At 36.2% G+C, this 26,680-nt stretch overlaps 1 protein-coding gene across 2 annotated transcripts in view; it reads right to left on the reverse strand.

Annotated features, from left to right (window-relative positions):
- Nucleotides 1–26,680, reverse strand: part of ZNF148 (zinc finger protein 148) — a 134,048-nt gene that overhangs the window by 50,748 nt on the left and 56,620 nt on the right. For both annotated transcript variants that reach the window (XM_020986006.2, XM_020986005.2), the window contains 3 exons: nt 19,078–19,203; nt 4,053–4,176; nt 3,301–3,384 (listed from right to left, as the gene is read on the reverse strand). In XM_020986006.2, the coding sequence (XP_020841665.1) occupies nt 3,301–3,384; nt 4,053–4,176; nt 19,078–19,203 (334 nt within the window). The remainder of the gene's footprint in view (nt 1–3,300; nt 3,385–4,052; nt 4,177–19,077; nt 19,204–26,680) is intronic.

The raw sequence follows: 26,680 nt of genomic DNA on the forward strand, positions 1-26,680 counted from the left end.
CACAGAAATTTCAGTAAATATACATATCACTAAAGTCATTATACAATAACAATCAAAAGACATATTCATGCACAGAGATAGACAAAGCACTGAATCGACAAACAACAAAGAGCAGAGCAGAAAAATTATCAATTTAACAAGATTCTTTCAAAAAATCTACCAATGGGATTATAATCACAACCTCCTTGGTGTCACTAATCAAGATTTGTTATGTTATTTGTATATAAATGAAGTAGGGCAAAGTGATAAACTACATCCCCAGTAATATCAGTTTCCTTTGTATGGGGAAAAATTCATGCAAAGGTAAAAGCATTATTCTGAAAGAAATCATCTTCTTAAAGGACTATGGTAAAATCAAATCATGCTGGTGCCCTTCTGCACCTTTCATCATCTTCTTTGTCCAAATCTATTATAAACTAGGTTCTCAGATTCTTCTGATTATAAGAAAATTATTTTACCTTCTTCCTCTTTCCTATCCCCATGTTACTAAGTCCCAAAGAAAAGAAGTCCACAAAATGAGACTGGTATAGTTCTACAGAGAACATGCAAATTAGTCCTGGGAGGTCTTGATCATAGCTCAACTTGTGATCTCCCAAAAAGTAAATATTTATTTCACACACAATCAAAGTAAAATTTAAGTGTTTGAGAAACTAGTCTATTTTGAAGATCCCCAACACAAAGCAAATATTTGTCTCCAATTCGGAAAGCTCTGAAGCTATCTATGGTAAGAATCAAAAAAAGAAGTTAAAGAAGAAAAAAATTAAAAACGGAGATAAAAGACATTTCCAAAACCCAGTAGGAAGGGGACAGCTAGGTGGCACAGTGGATAGAGCACCACCCTTGGAGTGAGCAGGATCTAAGTTCAAATCCAGCCTAAGATATTTCACATTTACTAGCTATGCAACCCTGGGAAAGTCATTTAACCCATTGCCTAGCCAAAAACAAAACCCAGTATGAATTTTAAGATTTTTTTCCACTGGGAAAAACAGTGTCCTTTTCCCCTATTAATATTTTAACAAAGTGTTCATATTCAAAAGTATTTTAAAAAACAAGGATGGGGCAGTCAGGTGGTGAAGTGGATAGAGCTCAGGCCTTGGAGTCAGGAGGACCTGATTTCAAATCTGGCCTTAGGCACCTGACACTTACTAGCTGTGTGACCCTGGGCAAGTCACTTAACCCTGATTGCCTCACCACCCCACCCAAAAAAAAAAACAAAACAAAAAACCAAAGATAAATGGAACATTCAGTTCTTCACAGTACTACGCTGGTAAAATTCAGAATTGCAGACTAAGTGATGTGCAAAACAATCTTATTAAATAAAGTGATATGGTTAAAACAATCTCTGTCCTTGGAGTTCAAGTCCAAGCAAAGCAGCTACATTCACATTTCTTTGTTTCAAAGACAAAGAAGCTAAAGAAAAATGAAAAGAAGATGCTTTTATGAGACTATCCTCTTCAACTGGGCCTGCTGGCAATACAATTTGAGAAGCCTAACGAATAACAGGATATCTGCATGTTTTTGTTTGCATAGCATGCGCATGCACACGTGTGTACACACACACACACACGTATGACTCCACTCCTCAACTAATTTTCCAAGATTTGCACACACATTTCTAACGAGGTCGATTTAAATGCTACAACCAAACAAGAGTGGTCATTCATCAACTGTTTTCCTATTTTCTTTTAATGATGATAATGGACAACAGTTTGGCATCAAATCTAAAATAGTTCTCTATATCTTACCATGCTCATAGAGGTATCAAAAAGTCATGCAACAAAATGATAGAACAATTTACAAAACTTGGTTTTATAAATAAAAGCATAAACATAAATATCCACAAAATAAAACCATTTGTTTTAAATGTTTATTTTTAAACTTTGTATGTTCCCTGAAAATATGAAAATCTTAAAAATTAAAATCCAAATGTATAAACCAAATACATTTTGGAGGTGGCCATTCACATATAAAGGATTTTGGGGGGTGGGGGACAGCTAGGTGGCACAGTGGATAGAGTCAGGAGGACCTGAGTTCAAATCCGACCTCAGACCAAACATTTGACACTTACTAGCTGTGTGACCCTGGGCAAGTTACTTAACCCCAATTGCCCCCCCCAAAAAACCCCCACAAATCTGGCCTTAGGCACTTCACACTTACTAGCTGTGCGATCCTGGGCAAGTCATTTAACCCCAACTGCGCCACACACACACACACACACACACACACACACACACACAAAGGATTTATGACAGGGTTCCTTTAAACAAAGGCTGCTTTTTTTTTTAACCTGGAACATATGAACTTTAAAAAAAAATACCTTGTATTTCAACATAATTGTTTTCTTTTGTAATCCCAAGTATTTTATTTATTTAAAAATATTACTGTGAGAAGTTATCTATAGGCTTCACCAGACTGCCAAAGAGTCCATGACATACACACACACAAAAAAGGTTAAGAAACCCTGTGTTAAACGATGACCTTTCCTAGGCTTCCCAAATGTTTGTTTATAGATGATTAACTAATTGACTAAAAAGCATAAAGCTCCATAGGGAGGAAAGAAAACAGAATTCAATTCATATTAAGTGATTCACACCTAATTTTTCTGGAACATTCTATTACTAAATCAAAGTACAGTCACAGAGTGGTGTAAAACATTCATATTATAATACATTGAGGCTTTGGCCTTTTGAATTCCCATCAGGCTAACTGAGGAGAGAAGACAAAGGACAAGAGCACCAGAATGAGGAGGTCTGGATTTTTATTTAAACTCTGCCCTTTACAAACTAGTAGTGTGACTAACCTCTCTGGACACTGGGTTCTAATCTGCAAAGCAAAATTGGATGAAATGACCTTGACAGTCCCTTTTCCACCTCTAATTTTTATGTTTCTAATAATCATCAATGAAAATCTTACATACCTGAAATTCTTTGAAAATGAAAGTGAAAAAGCTTTCATGACTTTTTAAAGGATCTAATATTCTGACATGCTCCTTTGGTCAACACACACACACACACACACACACACACACACACACACACACTCTTATACACGTATATTAGTTCTTATGGCTTCTTATTCCAAAATAATTTATTGGACTATCACATGAGTGAAGACTGAGAAGTCAAAATTTACTTATTTAAGGAAAAAAAGAGGGCAAAACCACAGTTTTCCCTTTTTTTGCTTAACAATGATAAGACATATAAGAACAGGTTATATTATATTAGTGTTAATACTTGCTATAAAACCTTCTGTAATTTAGTATATCAGTTTTTAAATGCCTCTAATGAGGGTGCCACTCACCAGTATGAATCTTCTCATGTCTCTGTAGAAGGTACTTCTGTATGAAACGCATGTCACATTGACTACACTGAAATGGTTTTTCACCTTAAAATAATTTCACATCCATAAATTAGTACTGAAAATAACAGTTTACAGGAAAAGTGTACTTTAGAAACCTAAACTTGAGTAAATTACAACTCATTCTCTCACAAATCCTAGCCACTTTTCATTAACTACACAGGATTTTCATTTTTCCTCTCATTTTTCCTCAGAATTCACATTCATACCAAAATGGAAATGTGATAAAAATGGATCTAATTTCCTCAAAGAAGAAAGAAGGGCTAGCATAAAACTGAATTTAGATTTGGGAGAGAACAAGCATTTTTATTTACTTATCTAAGCAAAAAGACATCAGGCTAAGTATCAAGAACACATGTTATAACTGGAGGCTAATTATAGCAACTGAGCTATAAATTTCCCATTCATTTCTCATAAAGGGGGAAAAATGCACAAAACATTATTTCTGTCATTTTACATATCTACACTAAATGGTTTCTTTCCCCTGCCTGCTTCTCCACCCTCCCATCCCTGACTGATACTAGTATATTTAAATACTTCTGACACTTTGGTACACAAAATATTCAAGTTTAGATATCAAGTTAGTAAGTTCTTAGAAACTGCATTTAAAAAGAACTAGAAATATTTTCTAAGAACATATCGTTATCAGTGTTGATGAAAAAAATAATCACGAGCCCATTGCAAGACAGAAATACCTGTATGAATGAAGACATGTCTCTGTAAATGATAGTTCGTTCTAAAGGCAGCATTGCAGTGCTCACAAACATGAGATTTAGGGGTTTTCAAACCAAGTGATCCATCCTCATTTATTGTAAGGATCTATTTAAAAAAAAAAAGGAAAAGTTCTTAAAATATGCACAAGCAAATATTAATCTAAAAAAATCATGCCATGTTACCTATTTCAGTGCAAAACAATGATCATCAGAGAATGTGAAAGAAAACATCTTTCCTTAACTTGACTGAACAACTAGAAATATTTTCAAGTGTAAAGATGCTCTAAAATTCAGAAGGGGAATAAAAACCTGACTAGATCAATAAATGAGGACAAGCAAGCTTAACACGGCCCTCAAGCTCACGTGCATTTTGGGTGATGGAGTCTTGGGTACTCTTAGCCAGTTTAACAGTGTTACTGTGTTTTCCCTTTCAAATTCTCATGTCCACTCAAACCAAAAATCTTGTATCTTGGACAAGTACTGTGCTTCAAACTTGGAATATAAAACCAAGAGTCACAACTTCTCTAAAAAAAACACAGCAGAGTCTAACATTCCTGTGTATTGGCAATACTGACAAATAAAAGCTCTTTTACTCAGTTAATTATCAACATTACTTTCTCTATTTCCCACCTAAAAATTAAAAGGAAGTTATGTTATATACCTTGAATGAGTAGAAATCTGAGGTTCTACACTGAGATGTCTAAGGATTTGCTCCTATCAAAGGCTACAGTTTTATACGATTCTTGATCCAATTCATTCATTTATTCAACACTGTATTATTTAACACTATATACAGCAACTCTGTTATGGATATAAAATAAGAACATTACCCCCTCTCATCATTTTATAACCTTAATAAGGACACATGACATACAGATATGAAAAGCAAAATATTTATCAGTGGTTTTGCTCAAGGCAGCACATGTACCAAATGAGTGGTACACACAATATACACTGAATACAGATGTTTAGAAAGAATGATCATTGTCGGATACAACGGTCAAAGAAGGCTTCGTGGGAAAAGCAGGTTTTAAGTGAGGCCTTAAGGGACAGGAAGGTTTTAAGAGGCAGAGACGCAAGAGAGGGCATTATAGGTAGAGAAATAGTGACAGAAAAGGGTTGGAGGCAGGAATGTGCAGAGCATGTTTGAGGCAAAGTGAACAAAAGTAAAAATGACTGAATTTGGGTTAGGAAGGAATGGAAAATATCATTGGAAAAGGGAATGGGACCACTTACGGAGAGTTCTGAATGCCAAGCTAAGGAATTGGGGCTTAATCCCAAAGACAAGGAAAAGCAACTAAAGGATTTTGAGCCAAAGGGTGACATGAAAGTAGCTTTTTAAAGATTAATCTGGCAGCAGTGTGTAGCATCATTGAGAAACTAAATGAGACTAAGTGCACTGAAGCCTCCTATCTGTGTTTTCTTTTCAGGTCATTCTGAGGCTGGATCTGGAATCTAGTCTAATACAGGACTCCTAGGGCTATCTCAGGCTTGTTGAGTTGTTGCTACCAGAATTCCTAAGATATTTCAGGCAGTCGGAAGAAAGGACACAGAGAGATCAGCATGGTATCTCCAAGTATCTTAGGATTCAGACTGCTCTGGACTCCAGGGGAGTTACTGCTATAAAAGCAGGTTCTCGGGAGAAACAATGGTTTAATGCCTATAAAGTGAATGCCTCTAAACAGATGTAAGTTAATAAAAAATCTGTACAACAAACTACATTTTAAAAAGCAGACTTGAATAAAATAATAGAAAGGCAAGAAGTTAAAAACAACAGCAAGAAAAAACTAGACAGCAGGATGAATGAGAAGATATTAAGATCAGAAAAAGTCACATGGAGGGAAGGTCGTGGAAAACAGAGGCGACAAGTTGAGATCTTCAGAAAACAAAGCCACGACTTCCTCATACAAACATGGAAGAAGGAATGGGAAAGGCAGGATAAGAGAATTTTAAATTTTAAAAATTTACCTTATCATAAGGCATATGGAAAGTTCAGTCTAATGATTTAATGCTAATGATCTGACAAATAACCACGCAAATCAAACAGGGCAGCAGGGCCCCAAGGAAACTGCTAAATTGACCCACAATGCTTCAAAGACTAATCACCAAAGTATGGGGGGAAGTGTTTGGCAGAAGAACAGTAGTGGATGTCATATTTCCTGAAGTAAGAATGCAGTTTTATCTGTAGCTAGTCAGCTTCAAATTTTTTTGACCACTGCAAAGTCACATGGTACTATGTAATATTACTATAATATCCACACAATCATATGCAACTTAACAGTATGCCAAAATGAAAACCAAGAGTAGATGACTAATATATTTTTTAAAACACTGATCCAAATCATTTTAGCAAAAAATAGTTATAATATTAATAAATTAAAATATCCATTGAAAATTACAACTAAAAGTAGTACACCAGTTACTAAGTGTCAAAAAAAAGTAGCTTGGTAGCTTCTGTGGCACAGCAACAGCCAAGAAAATCTAGCTCTTTGTAGGAACTAAATCCTGTGAAATGGATGCAGTCTTGCCTCCAAAAGCTCTTTTATGAAGAATCCAGAGGGGTTCTATGTCATTGTTTTCTTCCACTGGTGGCAACAAGTATTTTTATTACAGATCTACTATTTAATATAAAATGATTAAACTGTCCTCTTTTCCACGAGACTATTAGAAAAGCAGAGAAACTAGTGTACTTGTAAATCTGACAACATATAAAAAGGATTCCTACTTGTTTTCTACTTCCATGTTTTCAATTCAATCTTTCCTCCTATTCAAAGAAGAACAAAGGTACTACTTTGGATGAATATCTTTGGAAAGTTTTATTCTGGTGGGAAAAAAAAGGGAGCTGTCTAAAATAGTGAAGGAAGATTATAGTCTAAAATTCATCAATTGAGTTATTTGCATTTTGTTACCTCTCCTTATTTCCCCTAGTTCGGGGGTAGGAAACCACATGTGGCCCTTTAGATCCTCAAGTGAGGCCCTTTGACTAAACCCAAATTTCCTTTAAGGGGATTTGTTCTGTAAAACATACTCAGTCAAAAGGCTGCCACCAAGACCTAGAGGCCTCGAGGTCACAGGTTCCCCACCCCTGCCCTGGACTCTGTAATCCTTTCTCAGAACTATACTGTACTATTTAAAGCTTCCCAACATACAATATGATGCACCAATATCCATATCAAGTATTACTCTCTCTTTACTGTTCACAGTAAACTTTAAGGCACTGGGTATATGTCCATTTGAGAGGTGTTGGGTACCATCATTAAGGTACCTTGGTGGATCAAGCAAAGTGTGTCAATGTAGGTTTCAATTCCTTCCTGCTGAAAGTGGTGGTAAACCAAAGACAAGAAATTAATTTGGCAGAGGCAACCAGCTCTTTACAGTAGTAAGGCTATGAGATTTACTAATACCTTTTGATCTCCTGTTTGAAAACCTGTGCTTTAGAGATTTACTACTGCACTCTTGCCAGTTTCTTTATGACAAATATTTTAGACATGTTTTTTCTCTTCAGCATTTTAAATTTTAAAAATTCACTTTATCCTAAGACTAAGTCAGAGATCTTTATTCTCTCACTGTTAAAATACCAATTCACTGTTGGTGGAGTTGTGAACTGATCCAACAATTCTGGAGAGCAATTTGGAACTATGCACAAAGGGATATAAAACTGTGCATACCCTCTGACCCTGCAATACCACTTCTAGGTCTGTATCCCAAAGAGATCATACAAATAGGAAAAGGACCCATATGTACAAAAATATTTATAGCAGCTCTTTTTGTGGTGATAAAGAATTGGAAATTGAAGGGATGGGAAAATTTATTTTGGAGTACAATGAGTCTATCAATTGGGGAATAGCTGAACAAGTTATAGTATACGAATGTAATGGAATACTATTAGGCGATAAAAAATGATGAGCAGGTAGACTTCAGAAAAACCTGGAAAGACTTACATGAATTGATGCTGAGTGAAGTGAGTAGAACCAGGAGAACATTGTACACAATAACAGCCACATGCCATGACTAACTTTGATAGACTTATCTCTTTTTAGCAATGCAAGGATCTAAGACAACTCCAAGGGACTCAGGATGGAAAATGCTGCCCACATCCAGAAAAAGAACTATGGAGTCTGAATGCAGATCGCAGCATATTATTTGCTCTCTCTCTTTTTTCTTGTTTCTTCTTTCTCATGGTTTCTCCCATTGGTTCTAATTCTTCTTTACAACATCACTAATGTGAAAATAGGTTTAATATGAATGTACATGTTGAGCCTTATCAATTTACAGCCTGTCCTGGGGTTGGAGGAAGGAAGAGATGGGGAGAAAATCTGGAATTCAAAATCTTATCGAAGTGAATGTTGAAAACTAAAAATAAATACATTTATTAAAATTTAAAAATAAGAGCTTAATGCCAATAAAATAAGATAAAATAAAATATCCATTCCCTCTGACTGAAATCTACCCCTCTTCAAAATAGTTCAGTCTCTCTCTTGAACTCAACTCTTAAAGGGGCACAAACACTTCCCTACCATCTTATCAACATTACTAAACAAAACAAGGTCTATCCTACTTACTGATTTTTAAACAACACCTGTAAGTTCACAATGTTGAATGAGCTCCCCCATAAACCAATATATGCAAATTCAGTGACAGGTCTCAAAAACTAAAATACCTATTTTACATTTTTAACAACAAAATTAAGCTCCATTTCTATGAGAAATTTTATCTCATGCTCCAGAGAAAATAAAGGCTACTAAATATCTGATTTTGTTATTTCTTTACATTTAAAAACAATAACAAACTTAACAATACTTACCTGTAGGTAGAGTATTCCAAAGATAACCAGAGAAAGCCTCATCATAATGACTTCATTGACCTGGTTAATTTTGGTGGGTTTTCACTTCCTCAACCAATTTAAGTAGCCCAATGACTCTTGGGTTATCCTTCTCCCTTAGCCTCCCTCCCTTAAATGCTTCAGATTATTTCATTAATGATCAAATTTCCTTAACAAAGATTCTATCACAGCAACATCCTTCTTAACCAGCAGATTTTAGGCAATCTCAAAATTGTGGAATATTCAAAAATGAAAAGACTCACTGTACTTCAAAATAAATTTAAAAGGTTCTGAGTCCAATTGGGTCAAAGATTATAGGGTTAAGAACTGCAGAAGGAAGAAGAGTGTCTGCTAACTGTGAGAACAAGCTTCACAAGGTAGAATACAGAAGAAGCAACAACCACCACCTAAACAAACCCAGTAAGAATCAACGGGGTGGGAAAAAACAAAACACCAACTAAAAAGGCACAATACTGTCTAAGATATTTAGCTAAATGGCAAACTAAGCGTTAAAGCAACTCAATAGCCACCAAGACTGGAAAGAACCAATTTATAAACCATAATACACCAATTATGGGGAATTCAGCCAAAGAACAAGCTAAATCCAACACTCTCAAAAGTTTGGTGACATTACTAAATTTAAGAATAAAACAGCAATTGCTGTATGTAATAATGACTCTCAGGTATCAAGAAAAGGATAGATTATATTCTACCTACTTTGCTTATTAAGTTAGGGAGTGATTAATACATTTTAGAAAGACTTCCATCAAAACTTCTTGTTGTTGTTTGTCCTTCATTCTGGAAGTGGACCATGACACCAAGAACCTGATGCTATGACTTGCACATGAATTGGATTTAAGTGAGAAAGGGCTGTGCAAAGTCACCAGCCTCACCTTCTCCTCCAGAGCCACCTGGGTCCTGTGACATGACCAGGATGACTGGAGTTGGCTTCCTCCATCCATTAAAACTACTTTAAGTTTAAAGGGTTAACTTCATTATCTGAAAAATTTCACTTATCCAGACACTTCATTTCTTTATAATTCAACAAACATTTATTAAATGCCTATGTTGTATTATGCACTGGAAAAATAAGCACTAACATGTTTTTATTCAGCACTTTACTTCCTCATATATTTCCTCTCCTTGTCCTCCTATAAACATTACAAAGATTAGCCTGACAAATCTTGATTGAGAAAGTGTTCTCATCGGGAAATTCTAAGATAATACAACAACAGAACCTGGGAAGAAGCATCAATCAAGTTTCGAAATGGGCAGTAGGAAAGTATTTTCTAAAAGTTTCTGTACCTGTAATGTGTTGTTCTTCCTAAAGTTCACTGTGACCTACAACCACTCCACTGTGTACTAAAATCACCTAAAGTACTATAATAGACATATCTCTAGTTCTTACTTCTCATGGAGAAGAATGGACATACCAGGGTAAACAACAGTGAACACAGTGTTCAGTACACTCTCATATTGGAGTTGTGAAAATTGGAGAGATTTGCAAATTATTTTGAAATTCTGGGGCAAGATAACAATAACACTGTAAGATCCCTTACAATTCTAAACTTATTTATATATTACTTATGTATACAGAAACTTGTATTTTGTAAATTTAACTCAAGATTTATAAAATTCTTTTGAGAAAGGATGCTTTTGAGATAATTTACAGATAGGTAAACTCAAGAATAATGGCTTACTCAATATCACACAGCAGAACTGAAATCAAATTGGCTGATGAAAGCAAAGTTGCTATATTAATACCTCCCGGTTCATAACTCACTTATCCAGCAACCGTAACTATTCAGGAACACAGTACAAAAGCAAGAAGGAACCATAAAACAGCCTCAGAAAAGCCAAGAGAGCTCATAAAATTCATGAATTTTACCAAGAAGGGAGGCCTTCACACAATATCTACATACTTTTGCTTTATACTTAATTCTAATACGCTTGATTACTAGCTTATTAGTAATAAGCTAGTTTTCCTAGACCATAATAGATTAGAAGCAATAACTTCATGGAGAATAATTATAAAGCTGTCAAGAAATCAAAGGCATAACTATCTATACCTATTTAGTACAGAACCAAATAAAACTGATACTTCTGTGTATATGATACAATATATACTTAATGTTCGTAATTTATAACATCAAGAAATGGTTAAATTATATTTGGTATATACTCTGTTTAAGAAGGAAAAAAAGGGGTGGCAGCTAGGTGGCCCAGTGAATAGAGCACTTGCCCTAGAGTCGGGAAGACCTGAGTTCAAATCCAGCCTCAGACACATTAACACTAGCTGTGTGACTCTGGGCAAGTCACTTAACTCCAATTGCCTCACCAAACAAAAAAAGAATACAATACATTTTAGAAAGCTGTCTATCAAAATCGTTAAAATACCATTTTGGCATTTAATAGGTTAAGTTTCAGTTTATCTGGATAATGTAGAAGAGCTCATTACCTGAGATCATATTTGTTATTAATAATAAAAATAATTTCATACTACTGCGCTTGACAATTTACATAGCAATATCTTCATAACTCTGTCATGCATTTAACACAAGAATGAATACGTCTACTGTTCAGATGAGGAAACTGAGGCCCATAAAAGTTAAGTGACTTAGGGTCAAACTCAAAACACAGTGATAAACCCAAGTTTGATGACTTCTGAGATCAGCCTTAGATAAAAAGCTACTGCAATAGTCCAGACGGATGCAACGAGGGAAAAAGCCATTCCAGACATATAATTAACAAGCTTTGGAAACCAAAGAAGCAGGGGAAGAGTTTAAAGGTAATACTAAAACTGAGAAAATGTTAAGCGCCACTGATTGAAAAAATGAAGTCAAAAGAAACATTTAAGGATAAAGAATCTGCATAGTATTTTACAAATTTTCAAAGCATCTCCACATATGCCAGCTACATCGTTATTCTAATGATATAGCCATTTCTAAAAATACTTTCGAAATTACTTTCATAGTAACCCAAGGTGATTGATTTCAATAAATACAGTAACACAACTTAGGATACAAAAGAGTATGCCTACTTTAATCAACAAACTCTCATCCAAATTACTGTTTCTAGAAATCAAACTTATTGAACAAAAGAATACTACAGGTTCTAAAAGCAAATATAAAGGAAGAGTTCCAAAAATACCGTGCCAATGGCTAACCTCCAAAGGTAACTAACAAAATAATCATCTTGAACACTGGGCTTGGAGAGAGGAATCCAGTTAGAATGCTTACTTGTCCATTCTGCCTGTGTGACCTCTGGCAAGTCATTTATTTTCTCTGGGCCTGTTTTCTCATCTACAAAATGAGGAGATTTGACTTCATAACGTCTAAGATTCCTTACAACTCTAACTTATGATTCTGTGTATATACATAAATTCTGATTGGGTTTCTTGACTTAAAAAAAAGTTTTATAATCACGCTTTATACCTACTGGTTCCCAATTCCAATACAAAAGGAAGACAAAGTCACAAGGATTCAAAGTATCCATTATGGCATAACTGCACACATGAGAATTACAAGTCTATAACTGATATAGACTTTATAATAATGAAATGGAAAAATAATGAGCCTTCAAAACAGAATGAAATTAAACTCACCAAGAGTTTTAAATTATTCTAAGTACCAAAACCAAGTAAAGATTGTTGAGTTATAAGCCTGGCCATCAGGTCAAGGTTAATATATCCTGTCTCTTCACTTGATGGTGATTTTTCAAAAATCAAGTTATTAAAAACTCTTTTAAACTCCTCTGAAACCCAAACTCATTAATTGTGCTCAAGTTCTTGAATATCAAACATGAAGAACCACAAATCTTTGCTAAGGAATATCACTGTTAAAAACTACCCTTAACTTCGGGAAATTACATACAAAATGTCAGCATGATTTTAAACTCATATTCTACATCATATAAATGTGTTTTTATTATGTGTATGTATAAACACGTACTCCTCTTCATTCTTATGCTGCTGATATTTGAAGACTTGACCCTTTCAGTTCTAGAACTTCCACCCTGGGACTGTCCTGATTGGTAAGTGCCTTACTCTCTATCTACCTATCATTCTACTGGGGAATCTAACTATCTAGGCAGCCCCAGACACTCTTCACTTCATCCTTCTTCGGCCATATTTCCACCACTCAAGTACCTTCCACCCAACCACAAATACTTTCCAGTCTTAGATGCATAATCAAATCAATACTAGCACTGCTCCTGAAGAAGGTATATCAATCCCTTCCCCCAACCCCCACAATGGCTCCAATCACTATCCAACCCAAAATACCCTCTTTTCTGGCCACTTCTCCCTTATATATGCAATCTCTCCCTTTTAGATCTTAAGATCCTTGAGGGGCAGGCACCAAGTCACTTTTACGTTGTATATCAAGTTCTTGGCACATAGTGACCACCTAATAAATGCTTATTCATTCATTCATTCATTCATTCAAATAATTTCATCCAAAATCATAGAATCTAAGAGTTGGAAGGCACCTAACAGGTCAGCAAGTCTAACCCATACCTGAACAAATATTCCCTCTAAAACAATGTTCCCAGCAAACTATTACTCAGCCTTTACTTGAAGACTTCACATAGCAGCCCATTCTTCTTCTGAACAGCTGTTAGGAAATTTTTCCTTACATCAAGCCTAAGTCTTCCATTCTGCAACTTCCACACACATTGTTTCTAGTTAGGCCCTTTAGGGTTAAGCAGAATAAATCTAATCCTTCTTCCACAAGGCAACCCTTCAAAAAACCTGAACAGTTATGTCTCTCCCAATCCTTTTTTTCTTTAACCTCCTTCAATGTTCCTTCAAATGATCTTCATGTGGGCATGCTTGGTTGCCCTCCTCTGGAAACCAAAAAACTTTGTTAAAATGTAGTGTCCAGAACATAACACTCCAGATGTGGTTTAATAAAGGCAGAATATAGTTAGACTATCACTTCCCTTACTCTGAGTATTATGCCTTTCTTAATGCAGACTAAGATCACATTCACTTTTTTAAGCAATAATTTTACTGCTGACTCACACTGAGTTTCCATTCATAAATGGGAGGAAGTGTGGTAGAGTAGAAAGAGACCAGACCTTGCAGCCAAAAGACCTGAATTGAAATTTCACAATAACTGGGCAAATTACTTAACCTCTCTGGATCTCAATTTTGTCATCTATAAAATGAAGAGGTTGAACTAAATGAGCTCTAAGATCCTGTTCATTTCTACATCTATGAGCATATAAATCCTAAAGCAACTAGATCTTTTTTCAGGTCAAATGGCATATTTAGTCATACTTTCCCCATCTAAATGTACTTGCAAAGTTGTTGGGGGGGGTTTTAACCCAAGTACAAGATTTTACATTTATCTATTATTTTATGTTATTCTATTTGGACCAACATTCTAACTTGTCAAGGTCTTTTTGGTTTTTGGTGGTTTTTTTTTTTTGGTTGGGCAATGGGGGGTTAAGTGACTTGCCCAGGGTCACATATCTAGTAAGTGTTATGTGTCTGAGGCCAAATTTGAACTCAGGTCCTCCTGAATCCAGAGCCGCTGCTCAAGGTCTTTTTGAATCAAAACTTTTATCATTCAACATGTTAGCCACACCTCTCAGTTCTGTGTTTCTGCAAATTTACTACCTATGCCATCTATACTTTTATCCAAGTCACTGGTGAAAATGTTAACCAGCACAAGGTCAAGCGCAGCTCCCTGGGAAAATTCTATAAGATCCTTGTAGATTCTCCCCCCACTCCCCAACCAAACACACACACACACACACACACACACACACACACACACACACACACACACACACACACACACAAGAAAATTTGTTTTTTGGCCTTAGCTATTCAAAAACCTCTGAATGGATGTCACTATATCATTATGTCTTCCACGATCTCTCCATCATATCTACAAGTATAGCATGGAAAACTACATCAAATGCTTTGCTAAAATCATAGGTAAATTTAATGTATCAACATTCCCCTGATTTAACCGTCTAGTTACCCTATCAATAAAGTGGATGACATGACAATTCTTGATGAAGCCATACTAGCTCATTTCGATAATTACTTCCTTTTCTAAAGGTTTATTAGCTATGCCCTTAAGAATATATTCTAGATAAAAAGAGCCAGGAAAACAGTATATACCAATGGTTCTCAAAGTCCAGGAATAAAAGTCAAACTCACTGACTTTTTGTTTATAAATTTCACTCTTTTCCCTTTTAGAAAATCAAGATATTTGCCTGCCTCTGGTTCTTCAACAACTCTTTCATACTCCCATGATCTTTCAAAAATCATTGAAAGTAGTTCAAAATCACATTTTCCAAAATACTTTCAGGACCCAGGGATGTAGTTCATCTAAGCCTGGCAACCTGAACTCATAAAAGGCAGCTAGGTATCCATTTATTATCTGCTTATTTATACTGGATTTTTATGACTTATTAGTTATTTTTGTTTTGCCTTTTCCAATCCAAAGATTATTTTCCTTGGCAGAGAAAACAAAAGCAAAATAAAAGTAGTTCTGTTTTCTCACCATTGTCTCTTCTACCCGAGCAGTGATCTTAGTCTATCTTTAATCTGCTTTTCCATCAAATAAAATGAAAAAGACCATTAATGAACCCTTGAAATTATGACTCTAAAAAAATTTCTCATAATTTCATATCTGGCGTAGACTTAATTTTTAATCTAGCAACTGTGTGCATACAAGGCACACAAACAGATTTTTCCTCCTTAAAAACTTGAGAAATAATCCTTGAAGAAATGTTCAACGTTCAACATGATATAGTCAATAAGTATTATCTACCAAAGTAAATAAATTCAACTAATTTGAGAGTTTGAAATTATTAAAATATGATCTTTAAAATATTTATTTTATAAATATCTTAGGTATAAAATCTGGCAAAGAGTTCAAAATATAATTTTTCTAAAAGAGTTACCCTTTTCTTTACTTATACTCTCTCACTTAGTGATCTTATCAGCCCCCATGGGTTCAATTATCATCTCTATACAGATGATACCCTAGGGTTTCTCCTGGGTTGGTCTTTCATCATCACCTGCCTAATGGCCACTTTCAAATGGATGTCCTATAGGCATATGAAACTCAGTATGTCCAAAACAGATCTTATCATCTTTCCCCCTAAACTCTTCTTAATTTCCCTATTTCTATGAAGGACACCAACATCCTTCCAGTCAAGCAATCCAATAACCCATGCCCACAACCCTGGAGTCATTCCTGACTCTTTCCTCTCTCTCACTCCTATAAATCCAATAAGTTGCCAAGTCTGACAATCCTACTTCCATAATACATCTCCCATCCATTTTCTTCTACTACTCTTATGGGTGCAACTCTAGTTCTAGGTCTCATCATCTTTCATGTGAACCATTAGAAAACAGACAATTACAACTATATTCTAATTGGTATCCCTCGCTCCAGTCTCTTTCCTACCCAATCCATCTTCTACACAACAGCCAAATTGATATGACTAAAGCACAGGCATACTAGGTTGCTACCCTGCTCAAAAAGCTACAATTGCCTCTAAGGTAATACATAATCTTCCACTGTTAGCCATTCAAAATCTGAATCCAATATATCTTTCCAACATCACTACACATTACTCCTCTTTATGCACCCCACATTCTAGTCAAACTGGCCAACTTGCTATATTTTTTTGTGAGGCCACTGGCATTAAGTGGCTTGCCCAGAGTCACACAGCTAGTGAGTGTTATGTGTCTGAGGTCACATTTGAACTCAAGTCCTCCTGACTCCAGGATTGGTGCTTTATCCACCACATCCTCTTTCCTATCTCCATACCTCTGCACAGTCTGTTTTTCCCACCTCAACCCCTGCAAATACCTGAAGTTCACTATCATCTCAACTCTACTTCAATCAGCTTCCTTCTGAGCTCAGTTCAAGCGCTACAACCTCTTCATAAGGCTTTCCATGATCCTCCCAGTTCACAGAACCATGAATTAAGATCTTGAAAAGCCCTTAAAGGTAACAAGGCCAAATCTCTTATCTTTCAGATGAGGAAACTGAGGCTAAAAAAGGTTATGTGACTTGCCCAACATCACACAGCTAGTAAGTGTATGAGCAAGGATGCAAGCTCAGATCTTCGTAACTCCAAGCCTGGCACTCTGTTCACTGCCCTATCTAGGTGGCTCCAATACTAGTGCTCACCCCCTGAAATCAGTTTGTATTTACTTTGAATATATTTCACATTTACTATTTATAGTGAAGATTAACCAGGGGTGTTTTTGAAAAATATTTTGATAACTGCATTTCAATACACTTGGTTTATTTATTTTACACATTTAAAAACATTATTCCAAGAAAATGTTCTATAGCTCACAAAGCAAAAAAGTTAAGAACCCCTGACTTAAAGGCAAACATTGTTTCCCCCAGGAGAATTCAAGTGCCTTAAGAGAAAAAAGTACTTCCTTTTTGGTTTTGATTTTGTCACATAATTTTATATACTACTGTCTCTAATTGCAAGTAGAGATCGGTTCATTTTTCATACTTGTATCCTCAATACCTAACCCAGAGCCTGACATATAATAGGTGCTCAAAAAATACTTGATTAATAAATGTTTGCTGAACGAACAAAAAAAAATGAATGAATAAAACAAGGGTTGCTCTATAGAACTTAGGAAAAGATAGCACCGACAAAAATGGAAATCCTAAGAAAAGTCTTTTGACTAAAATACCCAGTGAAATTTGAGGTCTGTTGAAATTAATGATCTTTTAAAATGCCAGAAAATAATCTTGCTATTCATATAAACATATATCTAGATCATACTTCCTCCTAAATCAACAATAAGTTCAGGGGCTATTGTTATTTCAGAAACTGATCATTTTTTATAAATAAATGTATTATGTACATAATATATACCTAGGTAGCACAGTGGTTAAAACATTGGGCCTGAGATAGGCCTACGTAGACCTGAGATAAAATCTGGCCTGAGACACTTATCAGCTGTGTGACCCTAGGCAAGTCATTTAGCCTCTCTCTATTTCCCTCAGTTTCCTCAAATATAAAATGGGAATAATAATAGCAACTAACTCCCAGAGTTGCTGTAAAGATCAAATGGGATAACTGTAAAGCATTTAGCACAGTGCCTGACTTACAGTAAGCACTATATAAAGGTTAGCTACCATTATTATGATTTTTTTAGTCTTCAAAGCATGATTTTACCCTATAGATAAGTAATTTCATGATCCACAAATGAATCACAAATTCATTGATAATATGATTCACAAATGCAAACTAGTCCTCCAAAAAGATGAGCATCATATGAAGAATATGTTGAGATATGGGGAGAAAGGCAGAGTATGGAAAGATTTACCAAATTTTATCTATATATATGTATGCACACATAAACACACAAACACACATATGATACAAGGAATTTCTGGGAATCAGAGGAATGTCATTTGCTGAAAAATATGAAAATCAATTTCCTGTAATAGTTCTTGTGGAATTGATACGCTGTTGACAATTCAGTGGTCTCCAAATTGTTCACAATAAAGAATTAGTTTTCAATTACTGGAAATGTTATAATCTTCTTTCTTATAGAAGTTATGAAAAATATTTAACACAGGAGAAACAAATCATTAACCAGAGACCTGGCACTGGCTGTCATTAGCCAATTTGTTGAAGTACAAGGAAATGGAGATGCAAAAGGAAGAACAGTTAAAAAAGGACATATAAAAGGAAAAGGGAGAAGAGAGAAAAAGATGGAGAGGGAAAAGATATAAAGATATCAAACAGGAGATGGAAAGAGAGTATGGAAACTGACAAGGAAGAAAGAGATGGAAGAAGACTATAGCTTGGCACCTTTCTACTTTCCTTGAATCACAATGAGAAGGTAGGCTGCAGCATTTGGGTAACTAGGGTCCAAGGTACGGCTCAGGAGAAGAAATGGAGGGGAAAGCTGAGGAGAAAAGAAAAGCCACTTCTTTCTGGACACATAAGTGTAGATGACAAGAAGAATGGTACATGGACATGATCAACAACCTCTCTCCCTTCCAGTTAAACCAGATGACAAAAATCTCAGATGTCCCACCTGTATCTGAGGTGCTTCCATTCCATCTCTCTTGAGGAAAGTCCCTTGCAAAGCAATTTACATGGCAAAACTTAGAAGACCGACCAGTAGCTATAATGGGTAGGTTAAAACCCTTGCCTTAAGCTGTTTCTTACCTTTGCAGGAGAACGCTGTTTCCGTTTCTTCTTTTTCTGCAAGTCTACTGGCTCTCGAATCTGCTTTTTGTCTCTCTTTTGTTGTTCAGCTACATCAGTAAAAGTAATTTCCTGTTTTACACTTATCTGTTTTAGGAGGAAAAAAGCCATTTTTAGAAATGAATTAAACATTCAATGCGACAAAAAGCCAACTCCTTGCATGTTTATTTTTTGGGGGGAAGTATGGTAACCTCTAGTGATTTTTCTGCAAATGCTCCCATTTATATATGCTAATTAGCTAGTTAAGCATTAAAGAACTGAAGGAGATCCAGGAAACAAAGATCAAGAAACTTATCTTCGGGGAGCAGTTCAGAGGAAAAGGTAAGGTGGAATCTATATGCCCCTGAGAAGAGAGAAAGGAGTAACAAGAAAAAGGAGTCAATGAGGTTAGTTACCTAGTAGAAACTAGCAGCTGTCAGAGTAATAATTAGTAAAATCTGGAGAAACAGACCTATGGTACCCTTCTCCTCAAAAAAGGGATTTTGGAATCCCTAGTCCTTTAACAATATACATGCTCCTCTAATGAGATAATATTCCTGGCAGCCATTAGAGTCAACTGGGAATCTACCATCACCTAGACCTTAGAAGGTATGAGAAACTGAAAAAGAGCCTTAATTCTGCCCTAAGTACTCTCAACAGATGACCCCCATTTTTCTGGTCTCACTTGAGGACCAGATAGAGGGAAGCTAAGCTAAGTTCAGTGATAAGAGAAAGGGAAAAGCTACCAGGGATACTTTTTCAGAAAAACAAGTTTACTACTAAGGATGTAATAGATTTCTCCTAAAAAATTAAATAATTAGTTGTCAGCTGTTGCAATAAGTGATTCTGTAGCTGGAACACCGGGCGTAGGGAGCAAAGTTAAGCCAAGAACAAGCATTATAAGGCTATGATAAACATCTTCTTTGCAGAAGCAAATACAATCTGCTAGCCATATGGAAAGCGAGCATTTGGAAACAGGTTGACCACAGAATTAACAGCAAAAGGCACAAAAGGCTATAACCCTCAGTCTCTTTCAGTACTAATATAAAGACCTCTTCAGAGATAGTTTATAAAAAGTGATCTTCCCTGGAGAGGAAGAAGAAGGAAATGATTAAGTCTTAGATGATGTGGAAATCTGACACCACCGACGGGAAGAACTATGGGTGAATGCTAAGAAAAGTTTTGTTTTTCAGGACTCTGGCAAAATGAAAATAACTCACCAAAAGTGGAAACTCAGATACTTTTTTTTTCTTGGTGAGGCAATCTGGGTTAAGTGATTTGCCCAGGGTCACACAACTAGTAAGTTTCAAGTGGATACTTTTGTTGTTGGGGAGTGCTGGGTCTTGGGTATGTGCAAGAATCTCAATGTAGTATTCCTCTCTGATTACAACAATAAAGATGTTAGTGGTTATATCCACCATTGATTCAGCAACACTAAGGAATTTGAACCTAACACCTTGGGCAAGATACCCGGTTTTTTACGTATTCATTCCTCTCCAGGTTTTTTTTTTTTTGGTGAGGCAATCAGGTTTAAGTGACTTGCCCAAAGTCACATAGCTAGTAAGCGTAAGGTGTCTGAGGTTGGATTTGAACTCAGGTCCTCCTGACTCCAAGGCCAGAGCTTAACCACTATGCCACCTAGCTGCCCTGTCCTCTCCAGGTTTTGCTCTTAATTTTATGGACATTCTTCTACCATGCCACAATGGCCTCTTCACTCTGAAAGTACACTCTGCCTCTGCAACCCCTTCCTCTGATTGGCTGGTTCCTCACAGAACCTCCATTTTAAGGAAAATGCCTGCACCAGTAATGTTCACTCCTTCATTCTTCTCTGGACTCCATTTCTAACTCTGTCCTTTTTTCTCCACCGTGCCACCCCAAGCCACCCCAACCTACTCTGTTTTTCAGCTTCCTTTCACATGTGGCCTTCCCCCATCAGAATGTAAGCTACTCCTTAACGGGAGGGATTATCTTTCTTTCTGCTTGTATTTGTTTTCCCAGAGCTTAGCACAGTGCCTGGCACATAGTAAGCTCTTAATAAATGCTTGCTGACTTGACTGTTAGGCGACCCCAAACAAGAGGAATGAAAGTTTGAACCTATCTCAAATTCTTATAGTTCCTGCAACTTGTCTTCCCAGCAAGAAGAAAGCCTTTGCCCAAGTAGCCTCTAAACTGTGGGGAGATTTAAGGACATATAAGTGTGATTACCATTGTTGGTTATATTTGTTTTGATTTTTGTGTTCATGAAGTTTTTTACAGGCAAAAACGGGAAGGTACTACCAGCAATGTGGGCACCAAAGATTATGATCTATTACCTGTTTCATTACAAATGTATAGTTATTGCTCACCAATGACCTAAAAGGAAAGAGGTTAGTTAGCCATGATCTATTTTTGAGGACCTCATATTGGCTTTATTTATCACTGCTCCCCTTGCCAAATGCTCATGGCAACAGGTCTCTATGGCCACTGTATATGGTGACATATATATATGGTGACACTAATGATTTATTTCACTAACAGGGAAGCATATAATGGTTCCAGAGTCATTTCTAGGATAACATAATGGAACATTTTATCACCTCCTGGTAGTATTAAGGAAAGACTGTAGCATTTTTGAAAGCCATGCATTTTTCTGGATTAAATTAAGGGGTTCTAAGGAATCATCCCTCTCTTCTCCACAGCTCTAAGAGAATCTCTTTTAGTTAAACTGCCCACAATTTGTGCAGCAATTGATAACTAGCTGAGAATTAATCATAATAACATCTCTCCCTAAACATCTCCACCACATTGCTGGAAATTAAATATCTCCCGAGTTAAGGGAGAGAGATTCCCTTCCTTGCAGGACAATAAACTATTCTCTTGGAGGTTAAAATCAGTATGTAGTTTATAGCATGCTCCTAAAGAACTGAGGGTAGATGAGAAAAGTGCCAACATACAGAAAAGGGATAATGGAAAGAGAAAGAATCAGTCATTCCTGGAGATCACTGAAATTAAAGTTCTATCAAGGATAAACAGGAGGAAGAGAAAAAATAAAGAAGCATACTTCTAGAACTAAACCTGCTGAAAGCAGACTGACAGCCTGGTCAGGGCATTTAGGCATACCAAGCCCTTTAGACTTAAATACATAAAGAAACCCTGAAATTGGAAAAACTCTTTTAAGTCAAAAGACCTTGAATATCACCAAAAGCCCTTGAGACTAATCTAGGAATTTCTGTGAGCTAATGACCATAAATTATAAAATCAACAAACTCGGATTTTAAAAATACACATACAAAAAGTTAGGTACCAGAACAAGTAACTGATAATAAATACAAGAGTGTCTGGAACAATAAAGTACAGAATAAGTTGAGACTGGCATGAATGCTAAAGAGAACAAAAAGATGTCCTGTTTTGTTTTGCTTTTTAACTAATTTAGAAGTAAGAAGATGATAAAAGAAAAGAAAGGGCTACTAGCACTACTTGCCCTGGTCAAGCAATATCTAACCTACTATACTCATTTTTGGATAAAACACTTTAGGGAAGACATAGATAATGTGGAGCAGATCCAGAAGACGACAATCAAGATGGTGAGAGAACAGGAGAGCAGATCATACAAAGCCTAGTTAACTGGTGGAGAATGTTTAGCCTGGACAGTTTTTAGTCAGAAGCAGTCATAAAATATTAAAACATAGATAACACACAACCCCCTGATATACTAAGTGATAAGGATCTAAAAATCCAAATCAAAGAGGCTTTTAGACAGAGAAAGGCAAAATTGATAGTAAAATCCATTCCTAAATGAAGGGCTGCAAAAATAACAATGTACATTATATGTAAATGTTAACAGCCATCATTTAATTGCATAGGTTTCTGATAAGGCTTCTGATATAGCTTCATCAATATAATTTTCACAGTATTCTTATTCACAATATTCTTAACATTTCATTTATGGATCCAAGGGAGAGAAAAAACTGAAGCTCACTGAATTTATTCAACAACAATTTATTGCTGTCTAAACAAAAGATACAGCAAGGATACATATGCCAGTCTATCAGTACCCTGAGTCCCATTTGTCCAAACTCTAGCATGAGTTACCAAACACATGAGATCCAACTAGGTGTTGACTGGCTCTTTCAGATTCTCCTGTCCAACTTCTACCCCCTTACTGGGTCATTTATTTGTACTCAAAAGTAAACAAGCTACTTAGGTCAATAGGGTATGGAAACCCCTAGATACCTATAAATGTCCGTGTTAGAAAGAAGCTAGATTAGAATGCATGCTAAAGTGCCTACAATTTCTCTGTCAGTCTCTTTAGCTGCTTGTGTAGCATTATTTATTTGCCCTCTATCCCATCCCCACACACAGCCCAAGTAAGAGCCAAGTTAGGCTATTCTTCATCACCCTAACTTTAAGAAAGGCAGGACTGCCAACCCGTTAGTGCTGCAACTCAATTTCTCTGAGCTAGGTATGTGAAGAGGATGAATGTTAGCAAGAAGTTGTTACTGTACGGTTATGCTTCACACTAGAGACACTAAAACATAAACTTCAGATATTACTATCAGTGACTTAAGCAGTCAGATCCAACCAGCCAAAACTGAGTATGTAGTAATCAGAAACAGGGCAATTCTTTTTTTTTTTTTGAGCTAAACCATCAAGAAGAATATGAGTTTAAGAAGCAATTTCACAGACAATATTGTGGAAACAGTGACTATAATCATAAACCAAAGAATAGTCTATTATGTGTGCATGTGAAAGAGACTACTAGTCACATATTCTTTTCAGATATACCTCTGTATATGGAAAACAATTACTGTCACTATAATTTTCAATAAATAATTTCTAATAAAATGAAAGCAAAAAACCTGAAGGAATGAACAGTGAGTCAGATTGAGTATTGATTGTGTCAATAACAGCACAACTATAAAAATGATCAAGGCACATCTGTGTACAAAAGCACATTTTTGAATGTGCGAACAGTACTCCTAAACATAAATGGTACCTTCATACTTGTACTTGTGAGTTCTCTATCCAAAATACAGGATACATCCTGAAGCACTATTCTTCATAAAAATTTATATTATAGAGAATAGAATGGCATTAATAATTATGGGGTGAGCAAAGACTGAAAAATTGGTGTGGCGCAGTATAAAGAGGACTGGACTGAAAGTCAAGAAACTTGGATTCAGGTCTTATTCGCCATATATTACCTTTGGCAAGTCATTTTTCACATTCACAGTCTTTTTCTCATATTTAAAACAAGAAGAGATTAAAGTAGATAATCTCTAAGATCCCTTTTAGTTTCTATTATTTTATGAATAAGAGGATCATGGAATTTAGGGGTGGAAGGGACTTTAGAGAACACCTCATCCAAATCCCTCATCAACAAATAAGGAAATTAAATTAAGACCCAAAGAGATTAAGTGACTTGCCCAAATTCACACAGTAAGACTATAACTTTAAATATGTTCATCCTAAGAAAGACAATCATCTTCATCCCCTATATCCAGTTTCAACTCCTTGAAATATCCATTATAACTATCCTTCTCTCTCCATTCCTTGTACTTGGTACAGTTGGTTTTCTAAACCAAGTACAAGACTTTACATTTATCTGTATTAAATTATAATTGGCTAGCCAGTTCATTTCTGACAGTCATTGTTATTAACCCATTCCTTCCCGCTTCAAGTCATTCACAAATTTGATAAGCATGTAGTCTATACCATCACCTAGACAATCAGTCAAGTAGCATTTATTAAGCTCCTACTATGTGCCAGGAATTTTGCTAAGCTCTGCAGATAAAAAGAACGATTAAAAAAAAAAACAGTCCCTCTCAAGGAGCTTATAGTCTAATGGGGAAGACAACATGATAACAATTACAAACAAGACACATACAGTATAAATTGTAAATAATCAACAGAAAGAAGGCACTAGAATTGAGGAGGATTGGGAAAAGTTTCCTGAAGGTGAGATTTTAGCTAGTACTTGAAGAAAGTCAGGGAAGCCAAGAGGCCAAGACAAAGAGGGAGAGCAAGCCACATACATGGCACAGCCAGAGAAATTACCTGGAGTCTGTTTTGGGGTTTGTGTGTTTTTTTGGCCAATTGGGGTTAAGTGACTTGCCCAGGGTCACACAGCTGGTAAGTGTCAAGTGTCTGGTCTAAAACCGGATTTGAACTCAGGTCCTCCTGACTCCAGGGCCAGTGCTTGATCCACTGAGCCACCCAGCTGCCCCAAAATACCTGGAGTCTGGAGACTGAATGTCTTCTGTGAGGAAGAGCAAGGAGGCCAGTGTGACTGGATCCCAAAGCATGTGGGGGAAGTAAGGTCTAAGAAGATTGGAAAGCTGTAAGGGAACACAGTTTATGGAGGGCTTTAATGGCCAAACAAAGGAATTTATATTTGATCCTGGAGGTGACTGGGAGCTACTAAAGTTGACTGAATGGAGCGATGACATGTTCAAACCTGTACTTAGGAAGATCAATTTGACAGATGAATAGAGTGCTGAGTTGAGGATGGATTGGAGGGGAAAGAGACTCAAGCAGGGAAATCAACTAAAAAGTTATTACAATAACCCAGGCAACAGGTGATAAGGGCCTGTACCAGTATCAGAGGTAAAAAGGGACATATTTAAGAGATGTTATGAAGACAAAAAACAAGAAGATATCATAACTAACTGACATTAACTTATAACAATAAAATTCACATTTGTTTAACCTTTATAATACTCTTTCCTTAGACAATGAGACTTCAGGAGTTTAACTGACTTGCCCATTTTCTGGTAAGTCAGAAAATGAACCTTGGTCTTCTAAGAGGGTTTTTTTTTTAAAGACAAGATAGGTATCAAGGGATGTACTGAATATAGGTTTACCAACTACATTACCTGGTCCAATAAATGGTATCATATGAGCGAGGCCAAGTTGCTTACTCACAACTTACTGATGTGTTATTAAATTGACTTTTTAAAATATTAAACAACATTTTTCAAACACCAGAAGTCCTCTAATAACTGAAATGAAGTTATAATAAGAACGATTTTTGCCTTGGATTACAGAAGGTAGATCGAATTAAGGAAAAACTTTTAATTGAATATTCCATGAACTGAATTTAAAAGGGGCTCTAGCATACAGAAAATGTTTTTATTATACCAGAGATCACGTTTTTAAACATGATAAAACACAAACTCCTAAAACTGATCTTCAAGGTCTTCCACTACCTTTCCAACTTTATCTTCCATGACTTACCTATACAAAGATCTCTCCACTACAGTAAAACTATGCTAAGTACTACCCTATGAATTTGATATGCACATTTCTGACTCCAGGAACGAGAATCTTACTGTCTAAGGTGGGAGTTGCTTAATTTACTATCATGCTGGTACTAGGTAAGAGACAAGGCTGGCAGAACCAAGGCAAAGCTGAGAACAAAAAGTAGGAAACCATGGAAGTGGTTCAGACTTGGGGGATGCTTAAAAACAAATAGCCAAAAAACAGCTAAAATCAGAAGTTAGGAAAAGTCAGGAATGAGGCAGCACACAGGAACTAGCAGTTAAATGAAAGTAATGGTAAGAAATGAGAAAATTAGTAAAGGGGAAGGTGGTGAGGGGAGACGCAA

This window comes from Phascolarctos cinereus, unplaced genomic scaffold (assembly GCF_003287225.1).
Source record: "Phascolarctos cinereus isolate Bilbo 61053 unplaced genomic scaffold, phaCin_HiC Scaffold_726;HRSCAF=1367, whole genome shotgun sequence".
Taxonomy (NCBI): Eukaryota; Metazoa; Chordata; class Mammalia; order Diprotodontia; family Phascolarctidae; genus Phascolarctos; species Phascolarctos cinereus.